This window comes from Chaetodon trifascialis, chromosome 2 (genome assembly GCF_039877785.1).
Source record: "Chaetodon trifascialis isolate fChaTrf1 chromosome 2, fChaTrf1.hap1, whole genome shotgun sequence".
Classification (NCBI taxonomy): domain Eukaryota; kingdom Metazoa; phylum Chordata; class Actinopteri; order Chaetodontiformes; family Chaetodontidae; genus Chaetodon; species Chaetodon trifascialis.
Genome location: NC_092057.1, coordinates 7,669,451 through 7,692,515, shown reverse-complemented (window position 1 = coordinate 7,692,515; position 23,065 = coordinate 7,669,451). Strand labels below are relative to the sequence as shown.

The following is a 23,065-nucleotide window of genomic DNA, read 5'->3' as shown; positions in this document are numbered from 1 at the left end:
ACCCTAAACATTACTTGTAGAGTGGTGGGATTTTACCACTCCACACAAAAATGCAACGCCGTTTGGGTTTGTTTTTTGCAGTGACACACAAATCGTGTATGCCCTCTGTCACAAAAAGAAGCAACGGCTCGTACCGGGTCTTTCTTTCTCTCTTTTTTATTCTAGTGGAGCGGTTTCAAGGCTCAGAGACCATTAACTGCATTTACAAGAATGCACAGGCGGTTTTGACAGGAGGAGACGATTCTTTGAGAGGAAAAAATACATGATAATAGACCATAATCGCGTTCAGCAATTGAGTGGAAATTAATATCCTTTTATTGCAAAAATGGATGAGTGAATGAACAAAGGACTGAATGAACTGAGAGCGTCGGATCATGTCATTGACATGGCAAGAAAATGTCTTGTTTAACAGGTTCCCTGCAGAAATTAGCATGACGCCCATGGTGCTCGTCTCACATTTACAACACGAGAGAAGTGATCTTTGAAGTCGAGGGGATTCAGAATCACAGCACTGAGTAATAGAGTATTCACTTTAATGTGCTTGAGTCACAGGGCAGAACTGTGAGGTCTAATATGAGGGCTGCAGTGTGGTGCCACAGGTGGACTGTTAAAATGTATATTTTGGGAAGAGACACACTCATCTAAATGCTCTGACGGGGGTCCAAATGCTGTATGAGACAGATGGGCGAAGTGAGGATGGGAAGAAAGTCATGTTGATCATCTAAAGCATGCACAAGAAACTTGCTGCTTCCAGAAAATGTTTATTTTGTTCATAAACTTTTCATAAAAATAACAACATCAATATTAATTTAAAGTATTGTAGAAACTGTGTATGTACAAAATCTTTACTTCAACAGTTAATATAACTTAAGGCGAGTTAAATGACTTTTTTGCAGTACCATGTTGGTGACAATCTCACCAAACTCTCAACACTGTTTTTTGTTTATTTGTTTGTTTTTTGTTCTGTTTTTTTTTTATTTGTTTGTTTTGTTTTTTTTCTAAAGTGAACATGTCAGCATACAGTATCTCCAGCAAAAGATACCAGGAGTGAAAACCCTTCATCACCAAGGTAAAGTCCACAGAAACTCGCAGCAATGTGTGCTACCTGATTACTCAAAAGCAATGTTTATATGATTTGCTAGTCATTTTCTAGCTCGGTTAAACATACTTCTGTACACACTGTAAAATCATTTCTGTTGAAAAGCCATACCACAACTAGTTAACATACTGGTCCCTTTTAAATCCAGATCAGCAGTTCAATGAAATAACTCGTATCATACCAACAACGGGATGAAGTGCGAAAATGTTTCCGATATCAAATTGTAACATTTAAAATATTGTGTTACTAAACAATAGCCCTCGAAAACCAAGACATTATTAATGATTTAGAATACATTTCACCTCGATAAAGGACGCTCAAATGTGATAAATGTAAAATATACAGTTAGCTATAAAAATACAAAGAAGTACAGTAATACAAATATATTTATTTCCCATTTATGATATATCTTTCACAACTGTAATAATCCAAACAATTGTAACACAACACAAAGACCAATGACAAAAAACACTGACAGCCAAATGATAAGAAGTTAAACAAACACTAAATCTGATCAAAGATGGACAGCTTTATGGTCAGAGCCATAAATACGTTAGCCTACATTCATGTCAATGACTCTCACTGTGGAGTGAAGGAGTGCCTTGACAGTGGTTGATATTCCAGTTAAAGGAAAAAAAAAACATTGACATAAACATGCATTTTAAGAAACATAGTCCAAACCATTGCTCTAAGAATGCTAAAAGCAGAAAATAGGAATCTTAAATGGAGATATTAATAATCTGTAAGTGCAATCCATCCAGGCTCAGAGGCGGTGGAGGCTGGAGCTGTCCAGATGAAGAGGTGCTGAACAGCAGTCATGCAATGCCGCAGCACAGAGGTTTGGCTGTACTGACAGTAACAGCAACAAGTCACTGTTGATCTGTTTACCGACTTTTACAACTTATGCATGTGCGCATAAAGTCAGCAGCATCAGCAGCAGGCAATAAGGCCGAAGCAGTCCTCTTTCTCCCTCCCTGCTCCTAAAAACACCGCAATATTCGCAAAACCTCTGCTGTCAGGCATTGGCTCGCCAGTCAAACCAACTCAGACATCAACTTGTAGTCAGCTGGCTTATCTTCCAAGACGGAAAGATCCTAATATTGTACGTGTGGACAAATAGCCTTGTCTTCAAATTCCCTCGGGAAGAGTGAATGGCCACGCGCCGGTGGTCACCTGTGGCTTTATTTCCATTTTCTCCTTCTGTTTCAGGTGTACGCGTCCGTGCCGTTTCCTCTCGTCGCTCCGGGCGAACCGTTTGCCGCAGACGTCGCAGGAAAACGGCTTCTCCCCGGTGTGAGTCCTGGTGTGGGTGGTAAGGTGATCGCTACGGCTGAAACTGCGCAAACAGATGCGGCACTGGAAAGGTTTGTGGCCCGTGTGGATGCGGATGTGCCGGTTGAGCTCATCCGAGCGAGAGAAGCGCCGGTCGCAGCTCTCCATGGGGCACACGAAGGGTTTCTCTTTGGCTGGGCCGTGAGAGGTGGCGGGGGTCTTTCTGGCCCTGGGGGGCTTCGTCGGACGGGTGGTGTAACTTTGGGCAAAAGAATCTGGCAACAAGGAAGAGTACAGGATGGAGTCTATGGTGCTCGGTAAAGCTGGTGATGTGTATAAGGGATCACACTGGTTAGATGGCTGTGGAGGTTCGGGGAAGGGTTTCAGGTTAGAGGAGAGGCCCATGGGAGGCGGGGGGAGGTAATTATTGTACAGGGGGCTGGAGTAGCTCTGAGAGCAGGTGTCAGAGAAGCATGGTTCCTGTTTGATACCCCCCTCCACTTTAAACTCCATCTCTGGGTTGGCACAAATTGGGGGAAACGTGTCTAAAAGTTCCTTAACATCCATTTGCTGTTCGGGGGGGAAGTCGCTTGACATCGGGAAGGTTTCTGTCTGGAAACTCGTCTCCAAACAGTCTGGCTTGTTAAATGTTCCCCACTCGTAGCAGCTGCTTTCAAACTCATTCTTGACCACGACGGGGAAAGAAGCGGCCTCCGACTTTGGTTCGTCCTTCTTCTGGTTCGGCTCTCGGGAGGAGCAGAAGCTCAGCTGGGAAGTGGACGCGTCTTGGGCCTGGCTGCCGGCCTGATCTTCAGCATACCTCGGGCACGTCTGGTCTGGAGAGTATACCGGGGGAGAAGGTCCGGAGCAGGTGTACGATTGCCTCTTGACGCCGGGGTCTCCAAAATTGCCATTGCTGCTGTCCATCGGCGCAGGAGACGGATAAGTTCCCCGACTGTTGCCGCTCTGTTGCACTTCTGAAAGTGGCAGTGTAGATATACCCACGATCTCAGTGATCATATTGAGGAGTGTTTCGGTGCTGCACGGCGCTCCCTGAGATGCCTCAACATAGAAACTGCCAGAGTAGGCGAGCGAGGAGGGGGTGTAGGTGTCTTTTGGGCACTCGCATGGGTTAAAAGCAAATTCCGAGTTGGAAGCTTCGGTTTTGAGGGTTGCAGGGGTTCCTTCTGTTGAATTAGACAGAGAGAAAACTTTGTCATCGCGAGTGTTTTTATATTTGAGAAATCAGTGCAAATGAATCGAGGGAGAAAATCAGCGTTACATAAACACTCGTGCGTATTTTGGCACAGGGATGCCTCGATGAGACGCCTCGATTCACACGACTGCACGAAAAGAGTTTCCATTTCCTGCGGTGCTCACATTTAACACATTTAAATTCGCATGCATGCACATTTCATCGACTGTGCAAAGAGGCGAACTCACCGTGGCCAAACTGGGCAGGTACCCCCCGCTCTGCATCGACATACACCTCCTGGTTATCTTTCCGCGCGCTGTTTTCCATTCCCAGGGAAGAACTGTTGCAATTCTCAAACTGCGGGTAAAAGGAATCTTTCGCATTCAAATCCATATTGTTCAACATAATGATGCACTTAGAAGTCCGTGTCTCCCAGGGAAAAAGGTAAAAGGGGAAAATGGAAAACAAATTATGCAGTTGACTGTTTTCTTTCAACCCCCCTTTTGATGGTTTTCAACAAATGATCCAAAGTGGTCTGTGTCAAAAGGTGTAAAAAGCAATTAAAGGTATTCCTGTTCGGCTCTGCTCCTCGGTTGGTATTTGCTTGCTGTGGATTTCACATCAGCGACTTCCCCTCTCTCTCCTTATATACACTTTGGCAGCTCCCTCGGCCCTCCTCCCCATTCATCAGCTCCAGTGAGAGGATTCCCCGCTGCGTGTAAACTTCATGCCCATATATGGACAGAGGATGTGACGGAGTCCCCCCTCCCCAGTCCTCCCTCCTCCCGAGCTGGAGAGATGGAGTCTGACGTTGCAACAAGTGGCGACCAGCGTTGGGTGGTTAAACGTTGTAATGATGGTATTTCTCTCCACAATAACGATTTATCATTTCAATTAACAGAGCATCAAAGTGAAGCCAGCCTCACTGAACGAGCCGCCTCTCAGGCGCTCACCCTTCAGCCAACACTGAGGGTGAAATAGCACAGCGGCGTGGCTGCCTCCATCATCCGCCGAGTACCTGAGCGTCCTCTCATGGCATGAGGGATAAAACATGGTAGGAAAGTGGACACCAGCGCTGTGTGACGAGCTCCATCACCCGCAGGAGGGATACTCCAGTTCATGGAGGTAAGAAGGAGGTAAGCCGCCACTTCAAACAGGTGTAATGGGAAGGTAACGAGTAACGTGACATGTGTACTCTCAATCTGAAGTACTACGGTGTTGTAAGTTAAGAACAGGGAAGACTAAGGTAAGAATAAGTGGAGCAGAAATTCTAATATAATAATTAAGACAATTTTATCATCTTATTATAATATTTCAGGATATACAATTCAGATTTATATATAATTGATACAACAGATTTTCCATGAATGGCCCTGACTCACTCAGCTAACAGCTAATACTGCACATCACAAGCCAAAGACACTATGAAACTATGAAAATGTATAGTTTCATATAATTTATCATGAAAAGAAAGCGTTCTAGTCATTCTCTGACAGATTTTAGAGATATTGAAGTCTATATTTGCGGCATCTCCAAAGGGAATATCAATGGAGCAGAGATAAAACATGATGAAAAGGTCAGTATGAAGTTTCAGGCTCTAATATTTTTTTTGTTTTTTGTCCACTTCAAGTTCAAAATCCAGAGACGAGAGCCACACGTCAGATAAATAAAGAGCTGTAAGAGCAGTACTACACATTTCAAAGAGGTTTTCGGCTGGCAGGTAAGACTACCTGTTCTCAGCAGACCTGACAGCCGACATTGTTGATCCGTCTGATTCAAGGACAGGTGATAGCTGCTGAAGCAAATGTAAATCTAACAGATGTAATGAATGAGTCAAAAATGTTTGAGTTTAAAGCAAAGAGCAAAACACTGAAGGACGATTAATCAAAGGACATGAAGCGAAGCTCAGACTATGACAGATCATCTCTGCATACAAACACGAGGTGACTTCTTTATTTTAAGGACGGATAGAAGAAGGAGCTGCAGTCCAGCTGAACTCATTTTCGACTCCAGACTGCGTGGCCTACATGTTTTCCAGTAGTTCAACTGAACAACTCTTCCTGGCCGTCCACAGCTCAGATTTACTTTCATGAATCCGCCGCCTCTCGTGTGGTCCCTGGAAATTGTGGTCGCTCACACCATCAGGGCGAATAACAGCAAAGCCCAGCCTGAGCGAACCCTTGGCCTTTAAAAGCATTGAAGGGAGTCGATAACACCCCTGAGGTGTTCAGTGGTTGAACCCAACTGTTCACATGACATTTCAACCCCCAAAGCATTTTTTTTTTCTGTTTCGCATCTGTTGCTGGGTGCACTCTGTGGTCACACTTCCTATTACAAAAAGTCGATACTCTTTCATAGGACGTGGCAGGCTGCAGCAGACCTCTGGCACCGGCTGGAGGTTCAGGACCGCGGACAGCGACGGTCCGGCATTCAGCCGCGTAATCACACATGAAGCAGCAGCATCAACGCTTTACTTCTAACTTTACTCTCATTGGTTCCTGTGCTTCTCTATTCACGTGAATGCCTCCTTTTTTCTTTTTTCTTTTTTTGCATAATATCAACCCAAGCAAGCCTCAGAGGATTATGGGAAATTCCAGGGAAATGTTTATTTATTTATGTATCTATTTTAAAGATGTGAGGCACATATGGCTCCTAAAACTCTAGATTTTGTACACTGAGCTCATCCTGTGTGGGTCCTCAGTGGGGGATGGTAACTAAATATTTGACATTTTTGACATTTAACACTTTATATTTCTATTCCACTGCATTTCTGCGGCTTCTGGTGAACTTTTTAGTCCAGCATATGTATCTGGCAGCTCTAGTTAATTTTCAGATTGAGCTTGTACACACAGAACATCAGATTGTAAAATTTGCTGCATTTCTATAGATTGAAAAAACAAAAACAAAAAATAGAAATGTTAAAATTAGCTCTACCTTGATAAGCTAAAACGTTAAAGTATTGCTTAGATATTCATGAAATATTATCCTAATAAAACACTGCCAGGAGCCATTTTGCATCATAATAAGTAGTTTTACTTTTGATGTTTTAAGTCCGTTTTGTTGCTAATATTTCTGTATTTTCACTTCAGTAACATTTTCAATGAAGACCGTTTTTCTCGTGTGGTATTTCTGCTGTTATTTGAGTAAATCATCTGAATACTTCATCCATCACTGCTGCTTCCAAACCTGATTGCTGCTTCCTCCTTGAGTTGAGGTGAGACATTAAAAAAAACACATATATAAAGATATTTTGTGTTGTGAAAATGTTTTACGCCAACAGCCCTGTGACCCCTTGTGAGGGTATCGACCTTTATTTATTTATTTATTCAGAGACCTATTATGAGGCTGCATGTGGCTGTACACAAGTGTTTCAAACCACAGCTGTATAAGATAAATGGTGATAGCAGAAAATCATTCCTTCGCATCACTACAGACATGCGTTTTATCAACAAGCTCAGGATTTTCTTTTTTCACTTTAATGAAAGGCCTCTGTGAACTCCGGCCATTTGAACAGCATCCGAGCGCTTTGCTGTGGACAAGATCAACCGAAGATAAAAAAAGCTTGTGGGCAACATGGAATAAAATATATTGTGTCTACTGCAACACGAATGCAACAAGACTATTAGACATAATACACAGGCTGCTTATACTAGACTACTACTCAAATTTCATGTTATCTGCTTCAATACTGAGCGGTGGAAAATGTATCAAAGGATCTTTGAGTCGCGGCCCTGTCATCTTTTTAAGGTAGTGTATGATAATAGCGTATAAGCTCTTTCATTGCAGCGGTGACATTCTCCTGAACAAATGGTTTTCACCTCAGATGTGCACTCTAATTCCAGGCACAGAGATGTTTAGCTTTGAGGAACTGCCTCCAAGTAATCCAGAGTCTATTAAAACCAATCTGATCACACAGAGTTCAGATCACGGGATGCTGTTATGATAACTGCAGTGTGGCTAACCTCTCTCCTCCATAAAATGCCACAGCACAGGGACTAAGTAATGGATTTATGTAATGTTAGCACTTACTGACATTATAGCGCAGCGGCAACGCCATACTTGTGAAAGTTAAATGAAAGCCTTTGTTTTATTCCCTTGCATCTGAGCACTGTGAGACAAAATGCTCCTGTTTCTCAGGGAACGGTGTGCTCGCTTGATCAAGAACATAGAGCACAAAAATGCCTCCATGTTTTAACAAGGATATTGACTTCAAAGGAGCTACAAAGTTCTGGCTACGGAAAGAAGATGAAACAGTGCTTTAATGAAAGGACATCTTGGCACTTCTATTGAATAGGTCATTTCAGTAAAGCAAGGAAGACGCTTTAATATAGTCCTGACCTAAAATAGACTCAACGTGTCGTTCTTTCTAATGTAGCCGCTCTATCTATCTATCTATCTATCTATCTATCTATCTATCTATCTATCTATCTATCTATCTATCTATCTATCTATCTATCTATCTATCAAGAGTCTACAGCCATGCTAGCAGCTCTGTGAAGCTGTGCTTAAAGCTAAATGCTAACATCAGCATGCTAACATGCTTACAGCGCTAACATCAGCATGCTGAGCAGGTATAATGTTTACACCGTGTTCACCAGCTTAGCTTTGCATGCTAGCATACAAAAATTGCTAATCAGCAATGCACACAAAGTACAGCTGAGGTTAATGGGGATGTCAGGACGTTAGTTTTGCAGGGATTCAATCGTAAAGCAAAGGTTTGGACGAACTGGAAGTTTGGCCTGATGGTGCTGCAGGAACAGTCAGCGGATCATCAAAGTGAGGACAGTTTATCCTAATGGGGGCATGAGTGTGTGCAGCATGTTTCATGGCAATCCGTCCCACATTCGTTGAGACATTTCCCTCAAAGCCACAAACGTGATTCTCATGATGGCGCTAGAGGATGAGAAGAAAAGAGGATCACCAAAGTCATTAGGATCCATCATCTGGGAACCATGACAGTGCACAAACGATCTATACTGAAGGTGTTTGAGATATTTTGCAGAATAATTACAAAATATGAACTGTTGGTGGCGCTAAAGGCTGAGCCAGAGGATCACAAGTCATTTGGATTCATCAGGGCTGTGACTGTCTGTAGAAAATCTCATCGCGATCATCCAACAGTCAGTAAAAAACCAAAATGCCAACCTGTTGGTTGGAGGGTGCTCCCTCCTCTGGGCGCCATGAACATCTGCACAGTAATTCATCCCACAGTTGTTGAATATTTTATATACTGCTATAATATTTCAATCTGGACCAAAGTGAATCCGCTGTGACCGACAGAAAGATCAACATTACCATCCTACGAGCTAAGTTGCTAGCATGGCTCCAATGCTCCTGTACAGCAGCTAATTTGGCATCAAATTCCATGTGATGCAAATTACAGCAGTTTAGTCTCCACATGCTCAAACACATCAACGTCCTGACAACTGCAGACGTTTAAAACTGTCCAACAGAATGACTTTCAGTCCCTGACTGTGTGTGTGATGCCTATTATTTTCATAACTGAAGCGAAGCTTTGTGGCCCGGGGAAAGGTAAACACTGTTCTTGATGCTGTGTTCCATGTAACCCCCCCAGCCCGTGTTATTTTCAGGTTCTCTCCTGGACAGGCTGTGGGAGTTTGGCTTGCAGGTGGGTGCCTGATAGAGTTGAAGAGGCAGTGAGGAGTGACTGCCCTCTGAGATCGCTGCCTGCAGGATGAAGCACAGGGTGGACAGTCATGTCTGTTCTGTGTTTTCTTATTTTGACTCTCTGTATCACTCATCAGTGTTCAGCCGTGCTGTAATAAGACAGAGCTGCTATGCTGACAGCACTTAGCCCGTCTAAGCAGTAACACAGGCAAACCCAGCTGTCTCTTTCTGTATTGAATTTAATGAAACATAATCACAAACACACAAAAATAAAAGCATCACTTAAGGAGACACTGCGTTCTGCTTCAGACAGAGCTGACATGTCTGAGGATGAAATCTACAAGCTGCAGCAAACTGCGCACTCCAGCTATTGACAAACAGAAGGCACGTCAATGGATCGTACTACATCTAATTTGGCCTCTGTCCGTGCTGGTTTTAGACTTCAGATCTTCCCCGTGAGCATACCTCGAGTCTGAGCCGAGGACCAGAGGTGACCAGAGGCCGCCCAGCAGTAACGAGGCAAATCACTCGTTATCATTCATTATTCTCATTCACATCATCACTGAAAGCACTGATGTAAGCCAAATCAGATAAGTGGATGACTTTCAGCCGTTATTGAAAATCAGTAGCCAGTTTGTGCTCGTCTATGGATTTTCAAAGGGAATTCTAAGTTTAGTGGACGGCACAGCTCCGGGGTTTTTTTCTGTTTTCTCAGACCTTAACAATTTCATAACCCAGACAAACTTTTGTCTCTGTACGAACTGAAGTGTTAGTTAGTGTGATTTAGCACCTCTAATTCTGACTTCAAAAATGAAATATATCTCACTTGATGCACAGTAGCTCCACAAAGTCTCAATGCCTTGGCATTCTGTCAACCAACTATGCAGCCCACACTGTTTGAGAGTAAATAATAGACGAACCTGATCCATACCAGGAAATCCACTGAGATGCAGAGGCTGCCATCGCTATTTGAAACAAAAAAGCACTTAAAACCTACCATGATCTGGAGAGGTTATGTAGGAAATACTGTACTGGATCCACAAGGCAAATGCAAAAAAGAGATTTTCAAATATAAGGTAGGCTCCAGCTTTGCCTGCATCCATATAGTAATGAAATGCATATTATACAGTACACACATTTACATTCAGCCTCAAGTGCTGCGCTGTACTTTTGACTAATGCCTTTTTAAGTTTCTGGACGCAAAGCAGATTTTTTTGGAGCAATCCTACGAAAGCCAGGGTTGCAAAAGAGCTGGAGAAATCCATCTGCCTCCCCCAAATCACATTCTGACATGTCTCACAGTCAAATCTCCCCCCGAGGCGCTAGATGAGGGAACATCGTCAATCTAAACCTGGATACAATAGGGCCTGTAAGACACCGCAAAAATGGATTGGGAGTGTTAAAACCACAGAAACCTCTGCCGGAAACACGACTTTCTATAAATACAAGGTACTCGCCTCAGCTGCCAAGTTCGTTATTTTCTCTCCCTCTCTCTCTCTCTGTCATGTCGGGCTCTGAATAGTTATATATACTACATCATCATTCAAACACTGGGCAATTGAAAGAAAAATAGCACAAATAAGAAAAATAAAAGGAGCGGAAGCGTGGTTCTTCTTTTGAAGGAACATCTCTCTCCTGCTCTTCCTCTGAGAGTGGGAGTGGGTTAGGGAAGCCCGGTACCAGGCCCCGATGCTGCTGCTGCTGTTGGTGTGGCAGGTTTCCCGTGCGATCCAAAAATACTTTCGCACTCGCCCACTTTGGTCCCCAGCCGCCTGTACTCTTTGGTTCTACAACAGGGATGGGTGAGAATCATATTCAGCTCTCCAATCGTGATTGCGGAATGCCCCAGTGTTTCTTTAACCATGCCCCCAGACTCCTCCACACATATTGCACTCGCATGGCTCCCACCTTGCCCTCTTCTGTGCTGGATTCATGCTTGCAGCACTCTGACAGTCCAACTCTTGGGTCTGATCCAGCTACTGTACCTGCTGTTACCTAACTGCTTGGACATTTTCAAGAGAAATACATGCAAGAGAAGAGAGGATTTTTCCTGTTTTCTCTCCGTTACAACGTCTCCACGGATGATTAAAAAATGCTAGGATTCAAACTGAAGAATGCCTTCATCCCCAGATAACCGATGGCAGTATCTGTAGTACAAGTATCGAGGTTGTTTGCTTTACCGGATAGAACAATAATCCACTACGACTGAAGCTCACTAACATCCACCACACTAAATCAATATCATGCAACATGGGACTAATTGCATGTAGTTTTGACCAGCAGAAGTTAATACGTCTACATATTCTAGTCTCTGACTCATCTGCACCCACACTGATTTCTATTTGCTGCTCTTTCCCCCAATCCATTGCCACCACAGCGTGCATGAAAAGATATGAATGTTAATAATCAGAAAGCATTGTTTCCATCAGTGCCTCATCGATGCACGTACAGTCATTAAGGGGACGTGCGATGCAAACAGATTCAAACAAATAGCTAACAGCAGACATGTGAGGAAACAGATGAAGAATGTTAAGAGCTTGCAGCTAACAAAAGTAACTATGGAAACGGCCAGCTCTACATTGCACTAGCTTCCACAGCTCTCTCCAGAAATAAAAACTGTTGGGCTAAGAGCGAATCAGGTAAAGACAAAAGATCCCGGGTGAACCTATTTATAGTGGGCCTTACATAACATACATAGACCTATGTTGGCTGAGGCAAGTTTGGCGCTCTACAGCAAGCGTATGGGGGGCAAAGGCAGGGTGCAGAGAGCTGGAGATGCTGGATCCTGGAGGGTATTTTACAGAAAGACGTGAAGTATAAACAGCAATTAGGCCAGTGTGGATGATGATGCTGATGGCAACTGAATTAAATAGAGGGCGGAAGGCTTGCTGTTTTGATGCGAGGGAGAACAAACACTGATCGGCTGTCCTGGGAGGGCAGTGATGTCAACGCCGGACTTCCACGAACAACGTGAACATGCAGTGAGCTAATGAAAATTGACACATGAAACGGTTGATAGCCAGGAGGCCCCACAATCACACAAAGACAGACAAAAAGTGCATACGTCACGAGGAGCGCAAGTTCAGCACCAGATCGCCCAAAAGCTGCGTTTATTTGTATGATGGGCACAAAAAGTTGCACACACACACATACACACACGCACACGTAGATATTATCATGTGGCCTCAGGACAAAACATCTGACATCTCCAGTGAGATGTTATGAACATAGAAGCCCACATACGCACTGAAAACCTGTGTGACAGCCGCTGTAAAGCAGGAGCAGTGATCATCTAGAAATACAGCCTGCCACCATATCTTAAATCCAAATTGAGCCATTAGCATAATTATCCACTTATACTGCTTTAATTCTAAGTAGCTCTCCATTGTAAGTAAAATGATAGCTAAGCTGTATTCAAAAAGCCTCTTTTCCACTCACAAATGCCTTATTAATTAGCTCCCTCTAGCATGAGTTCCCAGTAATTACATTCAATGCAGGAGTCAGAGCTACAAGGGGGGTATTTCCAGCAACTATTAGACAACTTTTTTTCCCTGTCTCTTTTTAATTACTCTGCACATGTACAATGATTTCCATCATAAAACATATTCTATTTTAACACTGGACAGCAGACGTTAGGACTCACACTCGCCGATTCATGGGTAGCAGGCAATCACAAAATATTCACTATATAGAAGCTCTGATAAGGTTGGGATGATATGCAAATGAATACTCCCTGACTCATCTGTTTATTATGCAGTCACATTAGTTAGCTCTGATGCTGTTTGGCTATTATCCCATCTCGCTGTGAAAAAAGGGTCTTGGGTGAGGGGGATGGATTGCGCAGTGAGTGCTTTAGTCACTCAGATTGTCCGCACTCTTCAAAGAAATAAATGCATTTTCAACTGTAGTTGCATTGAGGGGATGTGGAATCCATTTCCTCTGAGAGAAGCAGCGAAAGGTAGAGGATATGGCTCATCTGTGTCCAAATCCCCTGATAGCATGTTTTGCGTTAGCAGGTCAAAGGGTCAAATGACGAGCTTGTGTCACCCACGAAACAGCCTGAAGGCAATCATTGCACATTGATGCACCATGCCCTAATGTACAACATACCATTCAGCCAGCTGAATGTTTCACAATGTTGAAAAAATGAGGAAAGATTCATCTGAATCTTCTTTTTGAAGATGCACACGGGCACTAGCTCACAGTGTTTATTGGTGTTGCTGTTAATTTACAGCATGTACTGCATTCATGAGCAGAAAAACAGAGGGAACGCGCTGCAGCTTCTAATAAATGTGGTGAAACTACCAATCTGTGGCTTCACAGCCTATCTGCTGTTCTGCTAACTGATAGAGGCACTATTTTTAGCTGTGCAACCTTAATGCACCATGCTAAGCCTTCAGCTATACAACTGCACATCGAGCCCATTCAAAGGATTCATAAAAGTCTGCAGGTTGGAACCCAGCGGTCAGGCACACAGACTGAGAGCCTGTATCAGCGCTCTCGGTGTGCACGTTTTATATTTGATGTCAAAGGACTAATAAGAACACTGCCACAGTAAATGGTGTGTGAATGCACGCCAGCGCGGATGCAAGGAGTGAAAAGAGTTTGCCATCTACTGTATATAATCTCCATGCTGTTTGATTTTAGCTAATTAAGCACCTAGCCCTCACAGCAACTGCGCTCCATGGAAACCATGCAAAAAAAAAAAAGCAGATTGACGTCAGCTAGAGGCCTTCAAATGTGCCATCTGACAAAAGACAGAGGACACGGCTGCTGTACTTAAGGTCACAGTGTGTTGAAGGCACAGTCTGCTTTGACTGACAGAGGTTTGCTGACATTTGTACTTAACATCAGAAGAGTTTAAAATATGCATATATATTGTAATTGAAATTCTTTGCATGCAAACGGCAGTTTATGTCAATAAGTGGAGGCAGGTAACAAATCTGGCCACTTGGTAATATTGCAAATGCATCCTGTGAAGGCTGTACGCTGACTACAAGGTTAAAACACGCTGCACTGGCTAAAGCTCCTTAAATATTACATTACAAAGAGAGATTTCCTAAGCTGTGACCAGCAGCTCTGCAGCTCGCCGTCAGCTCGTCCATCAGTCAGACGGATGTCCACCAAAATGTTCCCACCTTTTGGCGGCCAGTTTGTTGCATGGCATGGAGGCCGTGTGTGTGTGTGTGTGTGTTCATGCCAGTTGGATAAAAGTGGGCATGTCAGTGTCTCCACACGGATTCACAGGCAGCTGATTAACCGTTTATGCCAGGTGGCAAAAAGGGGGTGTGGTAGTGGGAGTGGCCGGCCATAAAAAGGTGCAGTTTCTAAATGGATCACATGACATGACCAAACTTTAAAGACACACATGCACACAGACATGTGCCAGTTTGACACATCCCCTTTCTGAACTCGTGAACGGCTGTTGTGGTGTCAGCCTCACCGCTTCATGTTGTACAGCCTTGCAGGAGGCGTCATTGGTCCAAAGAAATCTTTCTATCACTCGCTCACAAAGTCGTGAACTCCCTGTTCCACGGACAAGTGCTGTGAGGTCGTGTTTGTACGTCAATGCATTAACTCGTGGATTCATGCACACACGTGTCGGCAGCTGTTGCAAATTAGAGCTTATTTGCGAGACGCCGCTGACTCTTACAGCAACTCACAAGCAGTCATAAAATAATCACCAATTACAGTCGAATTCAAACATCCCGCATGGACTGAGAGGACATTGTCGTCTGTTGAAGTGCGATCAGAGACTGTAGTTTTTAATAAATAACTTGTTTAAATCAATGAAGGTAACATACAAACATCACCAAAAAAAAGAGTACAGTATGACAAAAACAAATATTTCAACCGTTTATTTGTTCTTAACAAAACAAAACCAGTCTGAGGATGTTGTATTCCTGCCAGTCAAAGGCCCTGTGTACAAAATACAGCTGCTTTCAGAAGCAGCAATTTCAGAAATGTTGAACAAGACCGAATAGATTCTTGCTTCTATGTGATCAAACAATAAAATATCAAACTGACTAATCATTTTCAGCAGAGAACTGGGGACATATGATTTAAGAGAAATGGCACAGTAAAGAATAATGGCCCTCACTTGTCGAGTGAATGCACAGCTCGTTCATTTATGCACTTATTTTCCCAGACAGACACTCAGAAATGTGATAAGGGTTGTTCATAAACAACATCGCGTACAGTAAGAGCATGTACCTGCTCAGAGGGGGTTAGGGACCAACAGTCTCCTGCATCTTAAAGAAAAATACTGTAATCATCCATCTTGACTTTCCATGTTAAAACACTGCAGTTGGCAGCGATGAAGTCGTGTGTGTCTGAAGTTGAGGGTTTGCAGCTTAAGTATGTACCTGAAGCACTAGACCGAGCTTGGCTCCTCATACAGCAAAGACAGGGTAGCTGCACTTGCACTTGTATGAAATGACCCTTTAGAGGTGCCTGTGTGAAACCTGTTATTTTACTGAAAGGTTGGATGAGAAACTGATCATATATGCCTATTTTTTCAGGTTTTCAATGGCTGGTAGAGTTTCATCAACCAGACATTTTATTGCATCTCAGCGTCTGATCATGTTGTTGTTTCAGCTGCGTCTTGATGAATGAAGGCCAAAATCTTAGAGAACATGAGATGAAATCTACGGCTTCAGTACTGTTCAGCCATAATTAATACTGTGAGGGCTGACCAGCCAGTGAACGGGTGGCTTCCTTGGCCCCTGCCAGTGCTGTCATTGTACTGTTCCCAGATATACCCTGTTTCAACATACTGTCTATAAACATTATTGATCATGTTAGTCCTGAGTTCCTCATAAAGAGTAGCTGCCTGCTCTCGGTATGGCCCGTCTGTGTTGCTGTAGTGGTGCAGGGCTCTGACTGCCAAGTAGTTGATGTTAATCCATATGGGTCCCCTCCAATATGGGGCATCGTGTTCTGTGTTTCGCTTCATGTACAGTGGATCGGCCTTGGAGAGCGAACGCAGGCCATAGGGGGTCCACAGCTTACTGGAGTCTCTCATGTCACGGAAGATATGTTCTAGTTTGGGAGAGTCCGGCGTAAGAATGTGCAGTAAGAAAGGGAACAAGCTGACATAACCCAAAGCGTTGACATACTGCTGCTTGGGGGCCCGGCGGACTGAGCGCACAAGGCGTGCCACAGGGAACTGATGGCGGGGTTGTCCAGGGGGCACGTACACCTTCTCCTGCTGCAAGGACACAGCCTGGGTGTGGTTGCCGAAGTCACTGAAAGCACGGTGTTGTTCTGACCAGTGGAGCTCGTTCAGCAGGTTGTTATCACTGAGGACTCGGTGGGAGCGTTCATAGTCCTGGTGAGGCTCACCCAGGAGCCGGGCTATACTTGCCATGATGCCCGAGGATAAGACCATCCAGCAGTGCAAGTCCACGTGGCGCTCATCTGCTGATGGGTGTGAGGCCCGAGGGTAGTCGTCCAGCCCAGAAGTCAAGGTCTTGGGATTGAGGAAAAGATTAGTGTCCTTGTCGCGTCCGCGCCAGCGGTACGAGTTCGGTAGGGGCCCCGTCTGTGTGGTGTTGTACCATTCAAACCAGGTTTTCAGTCTGGGGAAGAGCCGTCGGAGGAAAGGCAAGGTTGGTTGAGATTCTACCTTCTCTGAATTTGAAGAGAGTTGTTCAATCAGTTCCTGAAGAGCTAAGAAAAGAGTGGGTGGGTTGGCATTCTCGTTACGCTGCACTACAAACTCAGCTGGGACTTTACTGCGAGCCTCGTCTCCCAGGATCTGCTCACGGGGGATCCAGCCCTCGATATTGATCAGGTCTATCCAGTGAGCGATAGCCTCCCTTGTCACCTGGGGATCCCATTTACTCAGCAGCAGCTGGTGAAAGCCCTCATCCCAAAGGAAACCTCTGGGAAAGAAAGAGCGTGATGGTACAGCAGTGAATAAAGCGCCTTCAGGGTACAGGAGCGGGTATTCGTTGTAGGCCGACTGTACCACGGACTGGCCGTAGAAGTAGCCCATTCCACCCAACATGTTGCTGAGCGCCGCCTTCCCAAACTTAATATGTGCCTGGCTAAAACCTTTGCTCTCAAGCCCAAAAGTCTTCTCGAACTTTGCGTTGAACTCAGCTTTCCTCTTCTCCAGCTCCTGAGTCATGATGGAGCCCACAAGCTGGTTGGGACGGTTGTGGAAGCTCCCGGACTCAAACAGAACTTCGATCTGGAACGGCGTCTGGACGGTCACCTGGTAAACCACAAAGTCGCTCTCCTTCCTCGTGTCAGAGGTTTTCTGTTGGTTTTGGTGGTGGGGGGGCTTGTAGGTGTCTACAGCTATGTAATGCCTCTTCTCGGCGGAGGGCGGACTGTAGACAAACCTGCGGTTCAGACTGTGCTTCACAATGTCAGTCAGCTTCTCCAAGCCAGGAGAGACAGTCTGAAGATAGTTGTAACTGGAAAGACAAGGATCTATTGTTAACGCAAACCTTGAAAGTAGCTCAGTCATTCCCTGACACATAAGTGATCTCATCTGCACTAGCTATGTTTGTAAAGCGTTAGCACGCTGTGTCATAGCCTGAAAGCTGAGCACGGTGGAAGCCTTTGCAGTCTCATATTGTGCTGTGCATATTACACTGGTGACTCAGAGTTTAAGAGTAAAATCAAACTTTAAGCTCCCACTAATTCTTCATCATCCATCTTCCTACAGTAAATCATAAGAAATCAAACATCATTTCTAGCAGTGCATACTGTACCTCTCTATTTTGCTACGCTGGTTGTCTCTGGCCCTCGTCAAAGTGTGAAATATTGGTGCTCCCTGTTAGTGTTGCTAGCAGAGAGTCCTGATCCACTCAACACAAAAAAATACTGCAGCGACAGGACTGTCTGAAGGCGGATAAACACCTTCGCTGCTGAAACGACAGCTGTGCCGTTTGAGAAAAGAGCCCTTATGGACAGAGTCTGCTTTCCTTTGGCTTTTCAATCAATATACAGAGCATGTGCAGGACATCAGTGCATACCACAACTTTCAGACTTAAGGAAACCTAATTCATTCAATGTGTTTTTGGACTGATGAAACACACTGGAAAGCCTGCTTTTGCTGCCATCTAGTGGCTGGATTTTCTTTTTAGCCCTGTAATAATGTAAGTACAGCACAACATGACATTACTACTGAGTCTCATCCAGTCAAGACAACAGACTTGAAACCTCAGGGTCATTCAAAAAGAGCTTTTCTCTTGGAAAAGATTTGGTGATTTATCACATTTTAAACCAGCACAGAGGAACATGTCTCCCCCTTCTGGCAGTGAGAGTAATTACAAAAACACTTGACACGCTTTCGAGGCCTCGCAGTCCTCCGAGTTGCTGTAGCCTATTTAAACACTGCTATCCTGCACAATACACAGTTTCACCTGGCGGCGATAGGCTTGATCAGCATTGTGAGCTCACTGGCTCAACCGCTTGAACGCAGCGGATGTTTATTTAGATGTAAACTCCTGCACTGCAGCTTTAAATCGCCACACACAGGCCTTTGTACATGGATGGGTTAGGGTTAGCTCATTGGCGGTTTAAATGGTCACCTTTCTGTGCTGCATAGCATCGTTAAACCTGATAAAACTGAGCCCTGGCAGTCACTCTACAGTTCCCTCCAGATTCCTCATCCATGATGTCTTTCTTTTGAAACTGCTGCCACTTTACCGTCACTCCTGTATTCATGCACTTACCTGGCATATTTGGAACTGGATAATTCGCCAGTTACTGGCTTTCTGAAGGAGATTTTAAAGTTTCCAAGCTCCTCTGAGAAACCAGTGATGGATGCCAGGCGGTTTCTCTCCTCAATGTGAGCCTCCAGTGATCCCTGTGTGTCTGCCGCTGCGTAGAACATCAGCGAGATGACTGGCGCTTGAGGAGCAGAGCTCTGGTGGGTAAAAACAGAAATCATTAAACATGGGCAATAACTGCAACTGCAAGATATAATTCAAATAAATGGAAGATGGAGGATCTGCTCATTAGGCTGAAAAAACCGTCCGCACTCACATGCTGTTTGGCAGTGATCCTCCAGGTCCAGTCTCCTCCGTGATCCCCTCCCATCCGCTTGACAAACTCTGTGGTTAGCGTGAAATCGTTGTCTCGGATTTCCTGGACGCCAAAGGTGATCCCATCATGCATCAGCCACCCATAGCTTTGCAAACGATCCCCTTGCTCACAAGTGTGCCTCAGGTTTACATCCATGTCAGAAAACTGACGCATCCACATCATGCCTGGGGAGATAGAACAATCAAGGTAAATGCATTTGGGTGCACAGCACACAGGATGCACAAGGACATCGTTTGGAAAATAATTAGTCAACAGTTTCACAGAAAAGGTAAGTCCCAAAACTCACTGGCTACATGCAGCATGTTACCAGCCAACTGGGCTTTGAGAAAAGCAGTGCTTAATTATCTGTCGTTACTCACTATTTGAAAATGTAGTGCACTTTGTGCTGTCAACTAATTAACAATATTGGTCATCCAAATTGGATGAGAGGGTAAACAGTCCTAGAAACTGTGGCCAAAATTTGCTTGAATTTGACAAGTGTCTAGGCTTGTTTCCCACCCTGTCCCCGATCCAGTGCAATTCAACACTGAGGATTTGATTAAAGCAACAAAGCAAACATTTTGTAAAAGCAAACGATTAAATATCAAAAGGAAAATCCACCCTAAAACAGAATCTGGACTGTGGACTCCCAATGCATGGCAGCCGCTGCCACCAGTGTGAATGTCTGTGTGTGAATGAGTGTGTGTGAATGGGTAAATGCTGACTTGTGTTGTAAAACACTTTGAGTGGTTGGTAAGACTGGAGAAGTGCAACAGAAATGAAGTCCAATTACCATTTTACATGATATTAGTGTGACTTTGACAGTAAAGACAGTAACAAAAAAACTGAAAACTGTGTATATTTGTACACTCCAGCAGCATCATGGTTGGAAAAATCATCTTACTCCAAAGTGTCTGACAGCACTGTATATGTCTATCAGTTTATTCCAGTTCATTGAGGCAATGTGATGTTTACACCGAGTGAAATATTCAAACCAAGACGCCATGTTATGTTTTTATGGCTGCACCATGCCATAAAATGAAAATGTTTCACATTTATTCAGCTTCATTTTATAGACATACTTATCTTTAGAAACTTTGGGATCTTTGCCAGAGTTTGAAGTAAAGCTCTGAGCTGAGAAACAAATGTCTCTTCATGGTTTTAATCTTTTAAACTCATTAGTGTTAATCGGAGTGAACAACGCTCCTTAACCTGCTTCAACAAAGCCACCAGATCCAAAATGTGAACACATGATCACATTATGTACCGTATATCAAAGTAGTCTGTCATATACAGTATACAGTGACATTTGACTCACAGTGTGACTGACAGCGGCCCAGGGGGAGTGTCTCCCTCCATTATTTACTTCCTGTGTCTCCACATGACATCGTCACTCATCTTGGGGTTCATATGATTCACAAACTAAATCTGATCTGTACAGTATTTCACTTTTCTTTGGATTTCCTCTTTAACTATTCAAATGTTTTTCAGCTGGACTCTGAAGGTGTCAGCCTACCCGTCACAATCGAATTGGGACTCCTGGTCTTCATCCCAAAGTAGACCTGAGGCCTGTACGAACCCCAGAACCTCTCCGGGGAAACCTTGGCACTGCTGCTATTGGCATCCAGGACAGGAGGCGACGGGTGGAGGGTCACCACCCGTTTGGCAAGACTGGAGCGCATGTAGAGGGCGTAGAAGAACCAGATCAGGCTGAAGATGCAGAGGCCAATGGAGATGTTGATGAAGACTTTGCCGATGTCCACTTTCTTTTTCTTCTCTTTGCGGTGAAATGCAGCGGGCTTCTCATCTTTCCTTGGAGGGGGAGCAGCTTCTCCGGTCACCACCCTCTTCCTCTGCCTGCCCATCCTGCCCTTCTGAAGCTGGAGAAGAGGAGAAGAGGGTGGAAGATATTTTTATTTAATAGTCTAAATCTGTGTAGCAGTGTCAAGGAAACTGGAAGGTAACTGAAGGTCTGTTTCAAACAGCGCTTTCATAAATCTGCACCTGATCTGTGAATCTATCGCCGCACTGTACAACGTCTTACAGTGTAAAATCACACAGCATTTATAAGAAATAAATGCTGCATTTATAAGAAATAAATGCATTTATAAGAAATAAATGCTGTGGGTAGGTACAGGACAGGATCCACTGATTATCAATCTTAGATATCCCATAGGTACACAGTAACCCTGGCTCAGTTCAGCTCAGATACATCTCACCCTCTGACCTGAATGAGCTGCAAACAGCTCAATTCTTTGATAGAATAGAAAGTTTAAAGCTTGATCAGCTGATACTTTAATGACTCTTGTGACCTTAATATACCTATTTGTCACTGGATTACTGATTGCAAAACTACCCCGTTAAAGTGTACATTCAGCTTTTGTTGACACTGTTTAGACAAGTGTTGATTCATCTTTTTGGTCATTTTGAAGGCTCATATTTAATCTATCTATCTATCTATCTATCTATCTATCTATCTATCTATCTATCTATCTATCTATCTATCTATCAGGCAGACCAGATATCAGAAACAGTTAAACAATGACAGATAAGGTGGGCCAGCTGTGTAGGATGTGCAGTTCTAATAAAAAGGCAAAGATCTAAGAAAAGCACCATTAGGCAAACATGTATTACACCTTCTGTCTCCTGCTGTGATCTATAATAACACTCAGTTATTAGGACAGTTTATTAGGTACACCAGGCTAAAACTAATGAGGTCTAATACAACAGCCCTGCAGTAAATCCCACTTTCATTCAGGTCATAATAATGAGGTTTTAGGGAGGTGTTGGTTAAGCTGTGTGGTCACTTTGGAAGCTGCAGATTGTTTGCCGCATCACTGATAAACACGATGCCGTTAAAATATAAGAAAAACCTTCCAGAACACACAAAACCTGAACATTTCACTGGCATGAGGGGAGGATTTATCGCAGTGCTGTTGTATTACACAGCAGTAGTTCAGGCTGCAGTTGAGAACATGAACTGTTAAAGGAGAGTAGGTTTCAATAACCAACGCAGTTGAGAGTACTATTATTACTGATGTCACATTATAAACAACACAGAATCTGGCCTTCATTGTCACAACATCTGAGAAAACAGTCGTTTCGAGCCTCCTAACGTCTGCAGCCTCCTGTCACCGACGTTAGGTCACGTCACCATGAAGCTACAGCGCCTCTTTGCTAGCCTGGCTAACGTTAACCCTGCGTGTTGTATGACGGTAGAAAAGGCGACTATCTTATAAATTAAACGCAGTTTCTACGTAAAATGCCTCCAAATTAAGCAGCGACCACCGACACCTGTTTCGCCCAGAACACACTGAGCCGGTGAGTCTAACGTTACACCGCGGGCAGCGTCGCATGTCGGCTGCGCGCTACTCGCTAGTTAGCGTCGCAATGCTAACGCTAGTTTTTAGTGAGACCGAGCAGCTGTGGAGACATAATGCGGCTTTAATCAGCGAGCACGTCATGAAATACGGAGCCGGTTTACAGTTCTAGGTTCATGTTCATTCAACAAATGCTTACCGGCCTGTCAAATGTCAGAGTCTCAGCTGCTCATTATCCGTTGCTAGCTGACTAGCCACTTCCTGGTTGCGACGTTTCCACTGACGTGTACTCCGCTCCGTAATGCACGTGCGTGACGTCACCAGTCCCCCCGCCGCTTGCTCATGATCAGTTCAGATTGTATACCGACGCGCGCATGAAGAAAAACATGTGAATATGACACCGCAGAGGGAAATGTGTGGTTTTATTGCAATATATAATACGAACGTCTTCTGTGGGGGAGTGTGCTGCAACAGTTTGATGATCCCAAATCAATCAACTGTACAAAG

General features: G+C 44.1%; 2 protein-coding genes across 2 annotated transcripts; both read right to left on the bottom strand.

Moving 5' to 3' along the window:
• Positions 1–745: 745 nt before the first annotated feature.
• Positions 746–4,186, bottom strand: LOC139336856 (E3 SUMO-protein ligase EGR2). The gene is made up of 2 exons (XM_070971144.1): positions 3,815–4,186; positions 746–3,558 (listed from the first exon to the last, which is right to left on the bottom strand). The coding sequence occupies exons 1-2, from the start codon at positions 3,969–3,971 to the stop codon at positions 2,228–2,230; spliced, it is 1,488 nt and encodes a 495-aa protein (XP_070827245.1). The 5' UTR covers positions 3,972–4,186; the 3' UTR covers positions 746–2,227.
• A 10,851-nt stretch (positions 4,187–15,037) lies between these two features.
• mogs (mannosyl-oligosaccharide glucosidase) lies at positions 15,038–22,836 on the bottom strand. Its single transcript, XM_070974262.1, has 5 exons — positions 22,758–22,836; positions 20,755–21,118; positions 19,200–19,423; positions 18,887–19,080; positions 15,038–17,620 (listed from the first exon to the last, which is right to left on the bottom strand). The coding sequence occupies exons 2-5, from the start codon at positions 21,101–21,103 to the stop codon at positions 15,850–15,852; spliced, it is 2,538 nt and encodes an 845-aa protein (XP_070830363.1). The 5' UTR covers positions 21,104–21,118; positions 22,758–22,836; the 3' UTR covers positions 15,038–15,849.
• Between the last annotated feature and the right edge of the window lie 229 nt (positions 22,837–23,065).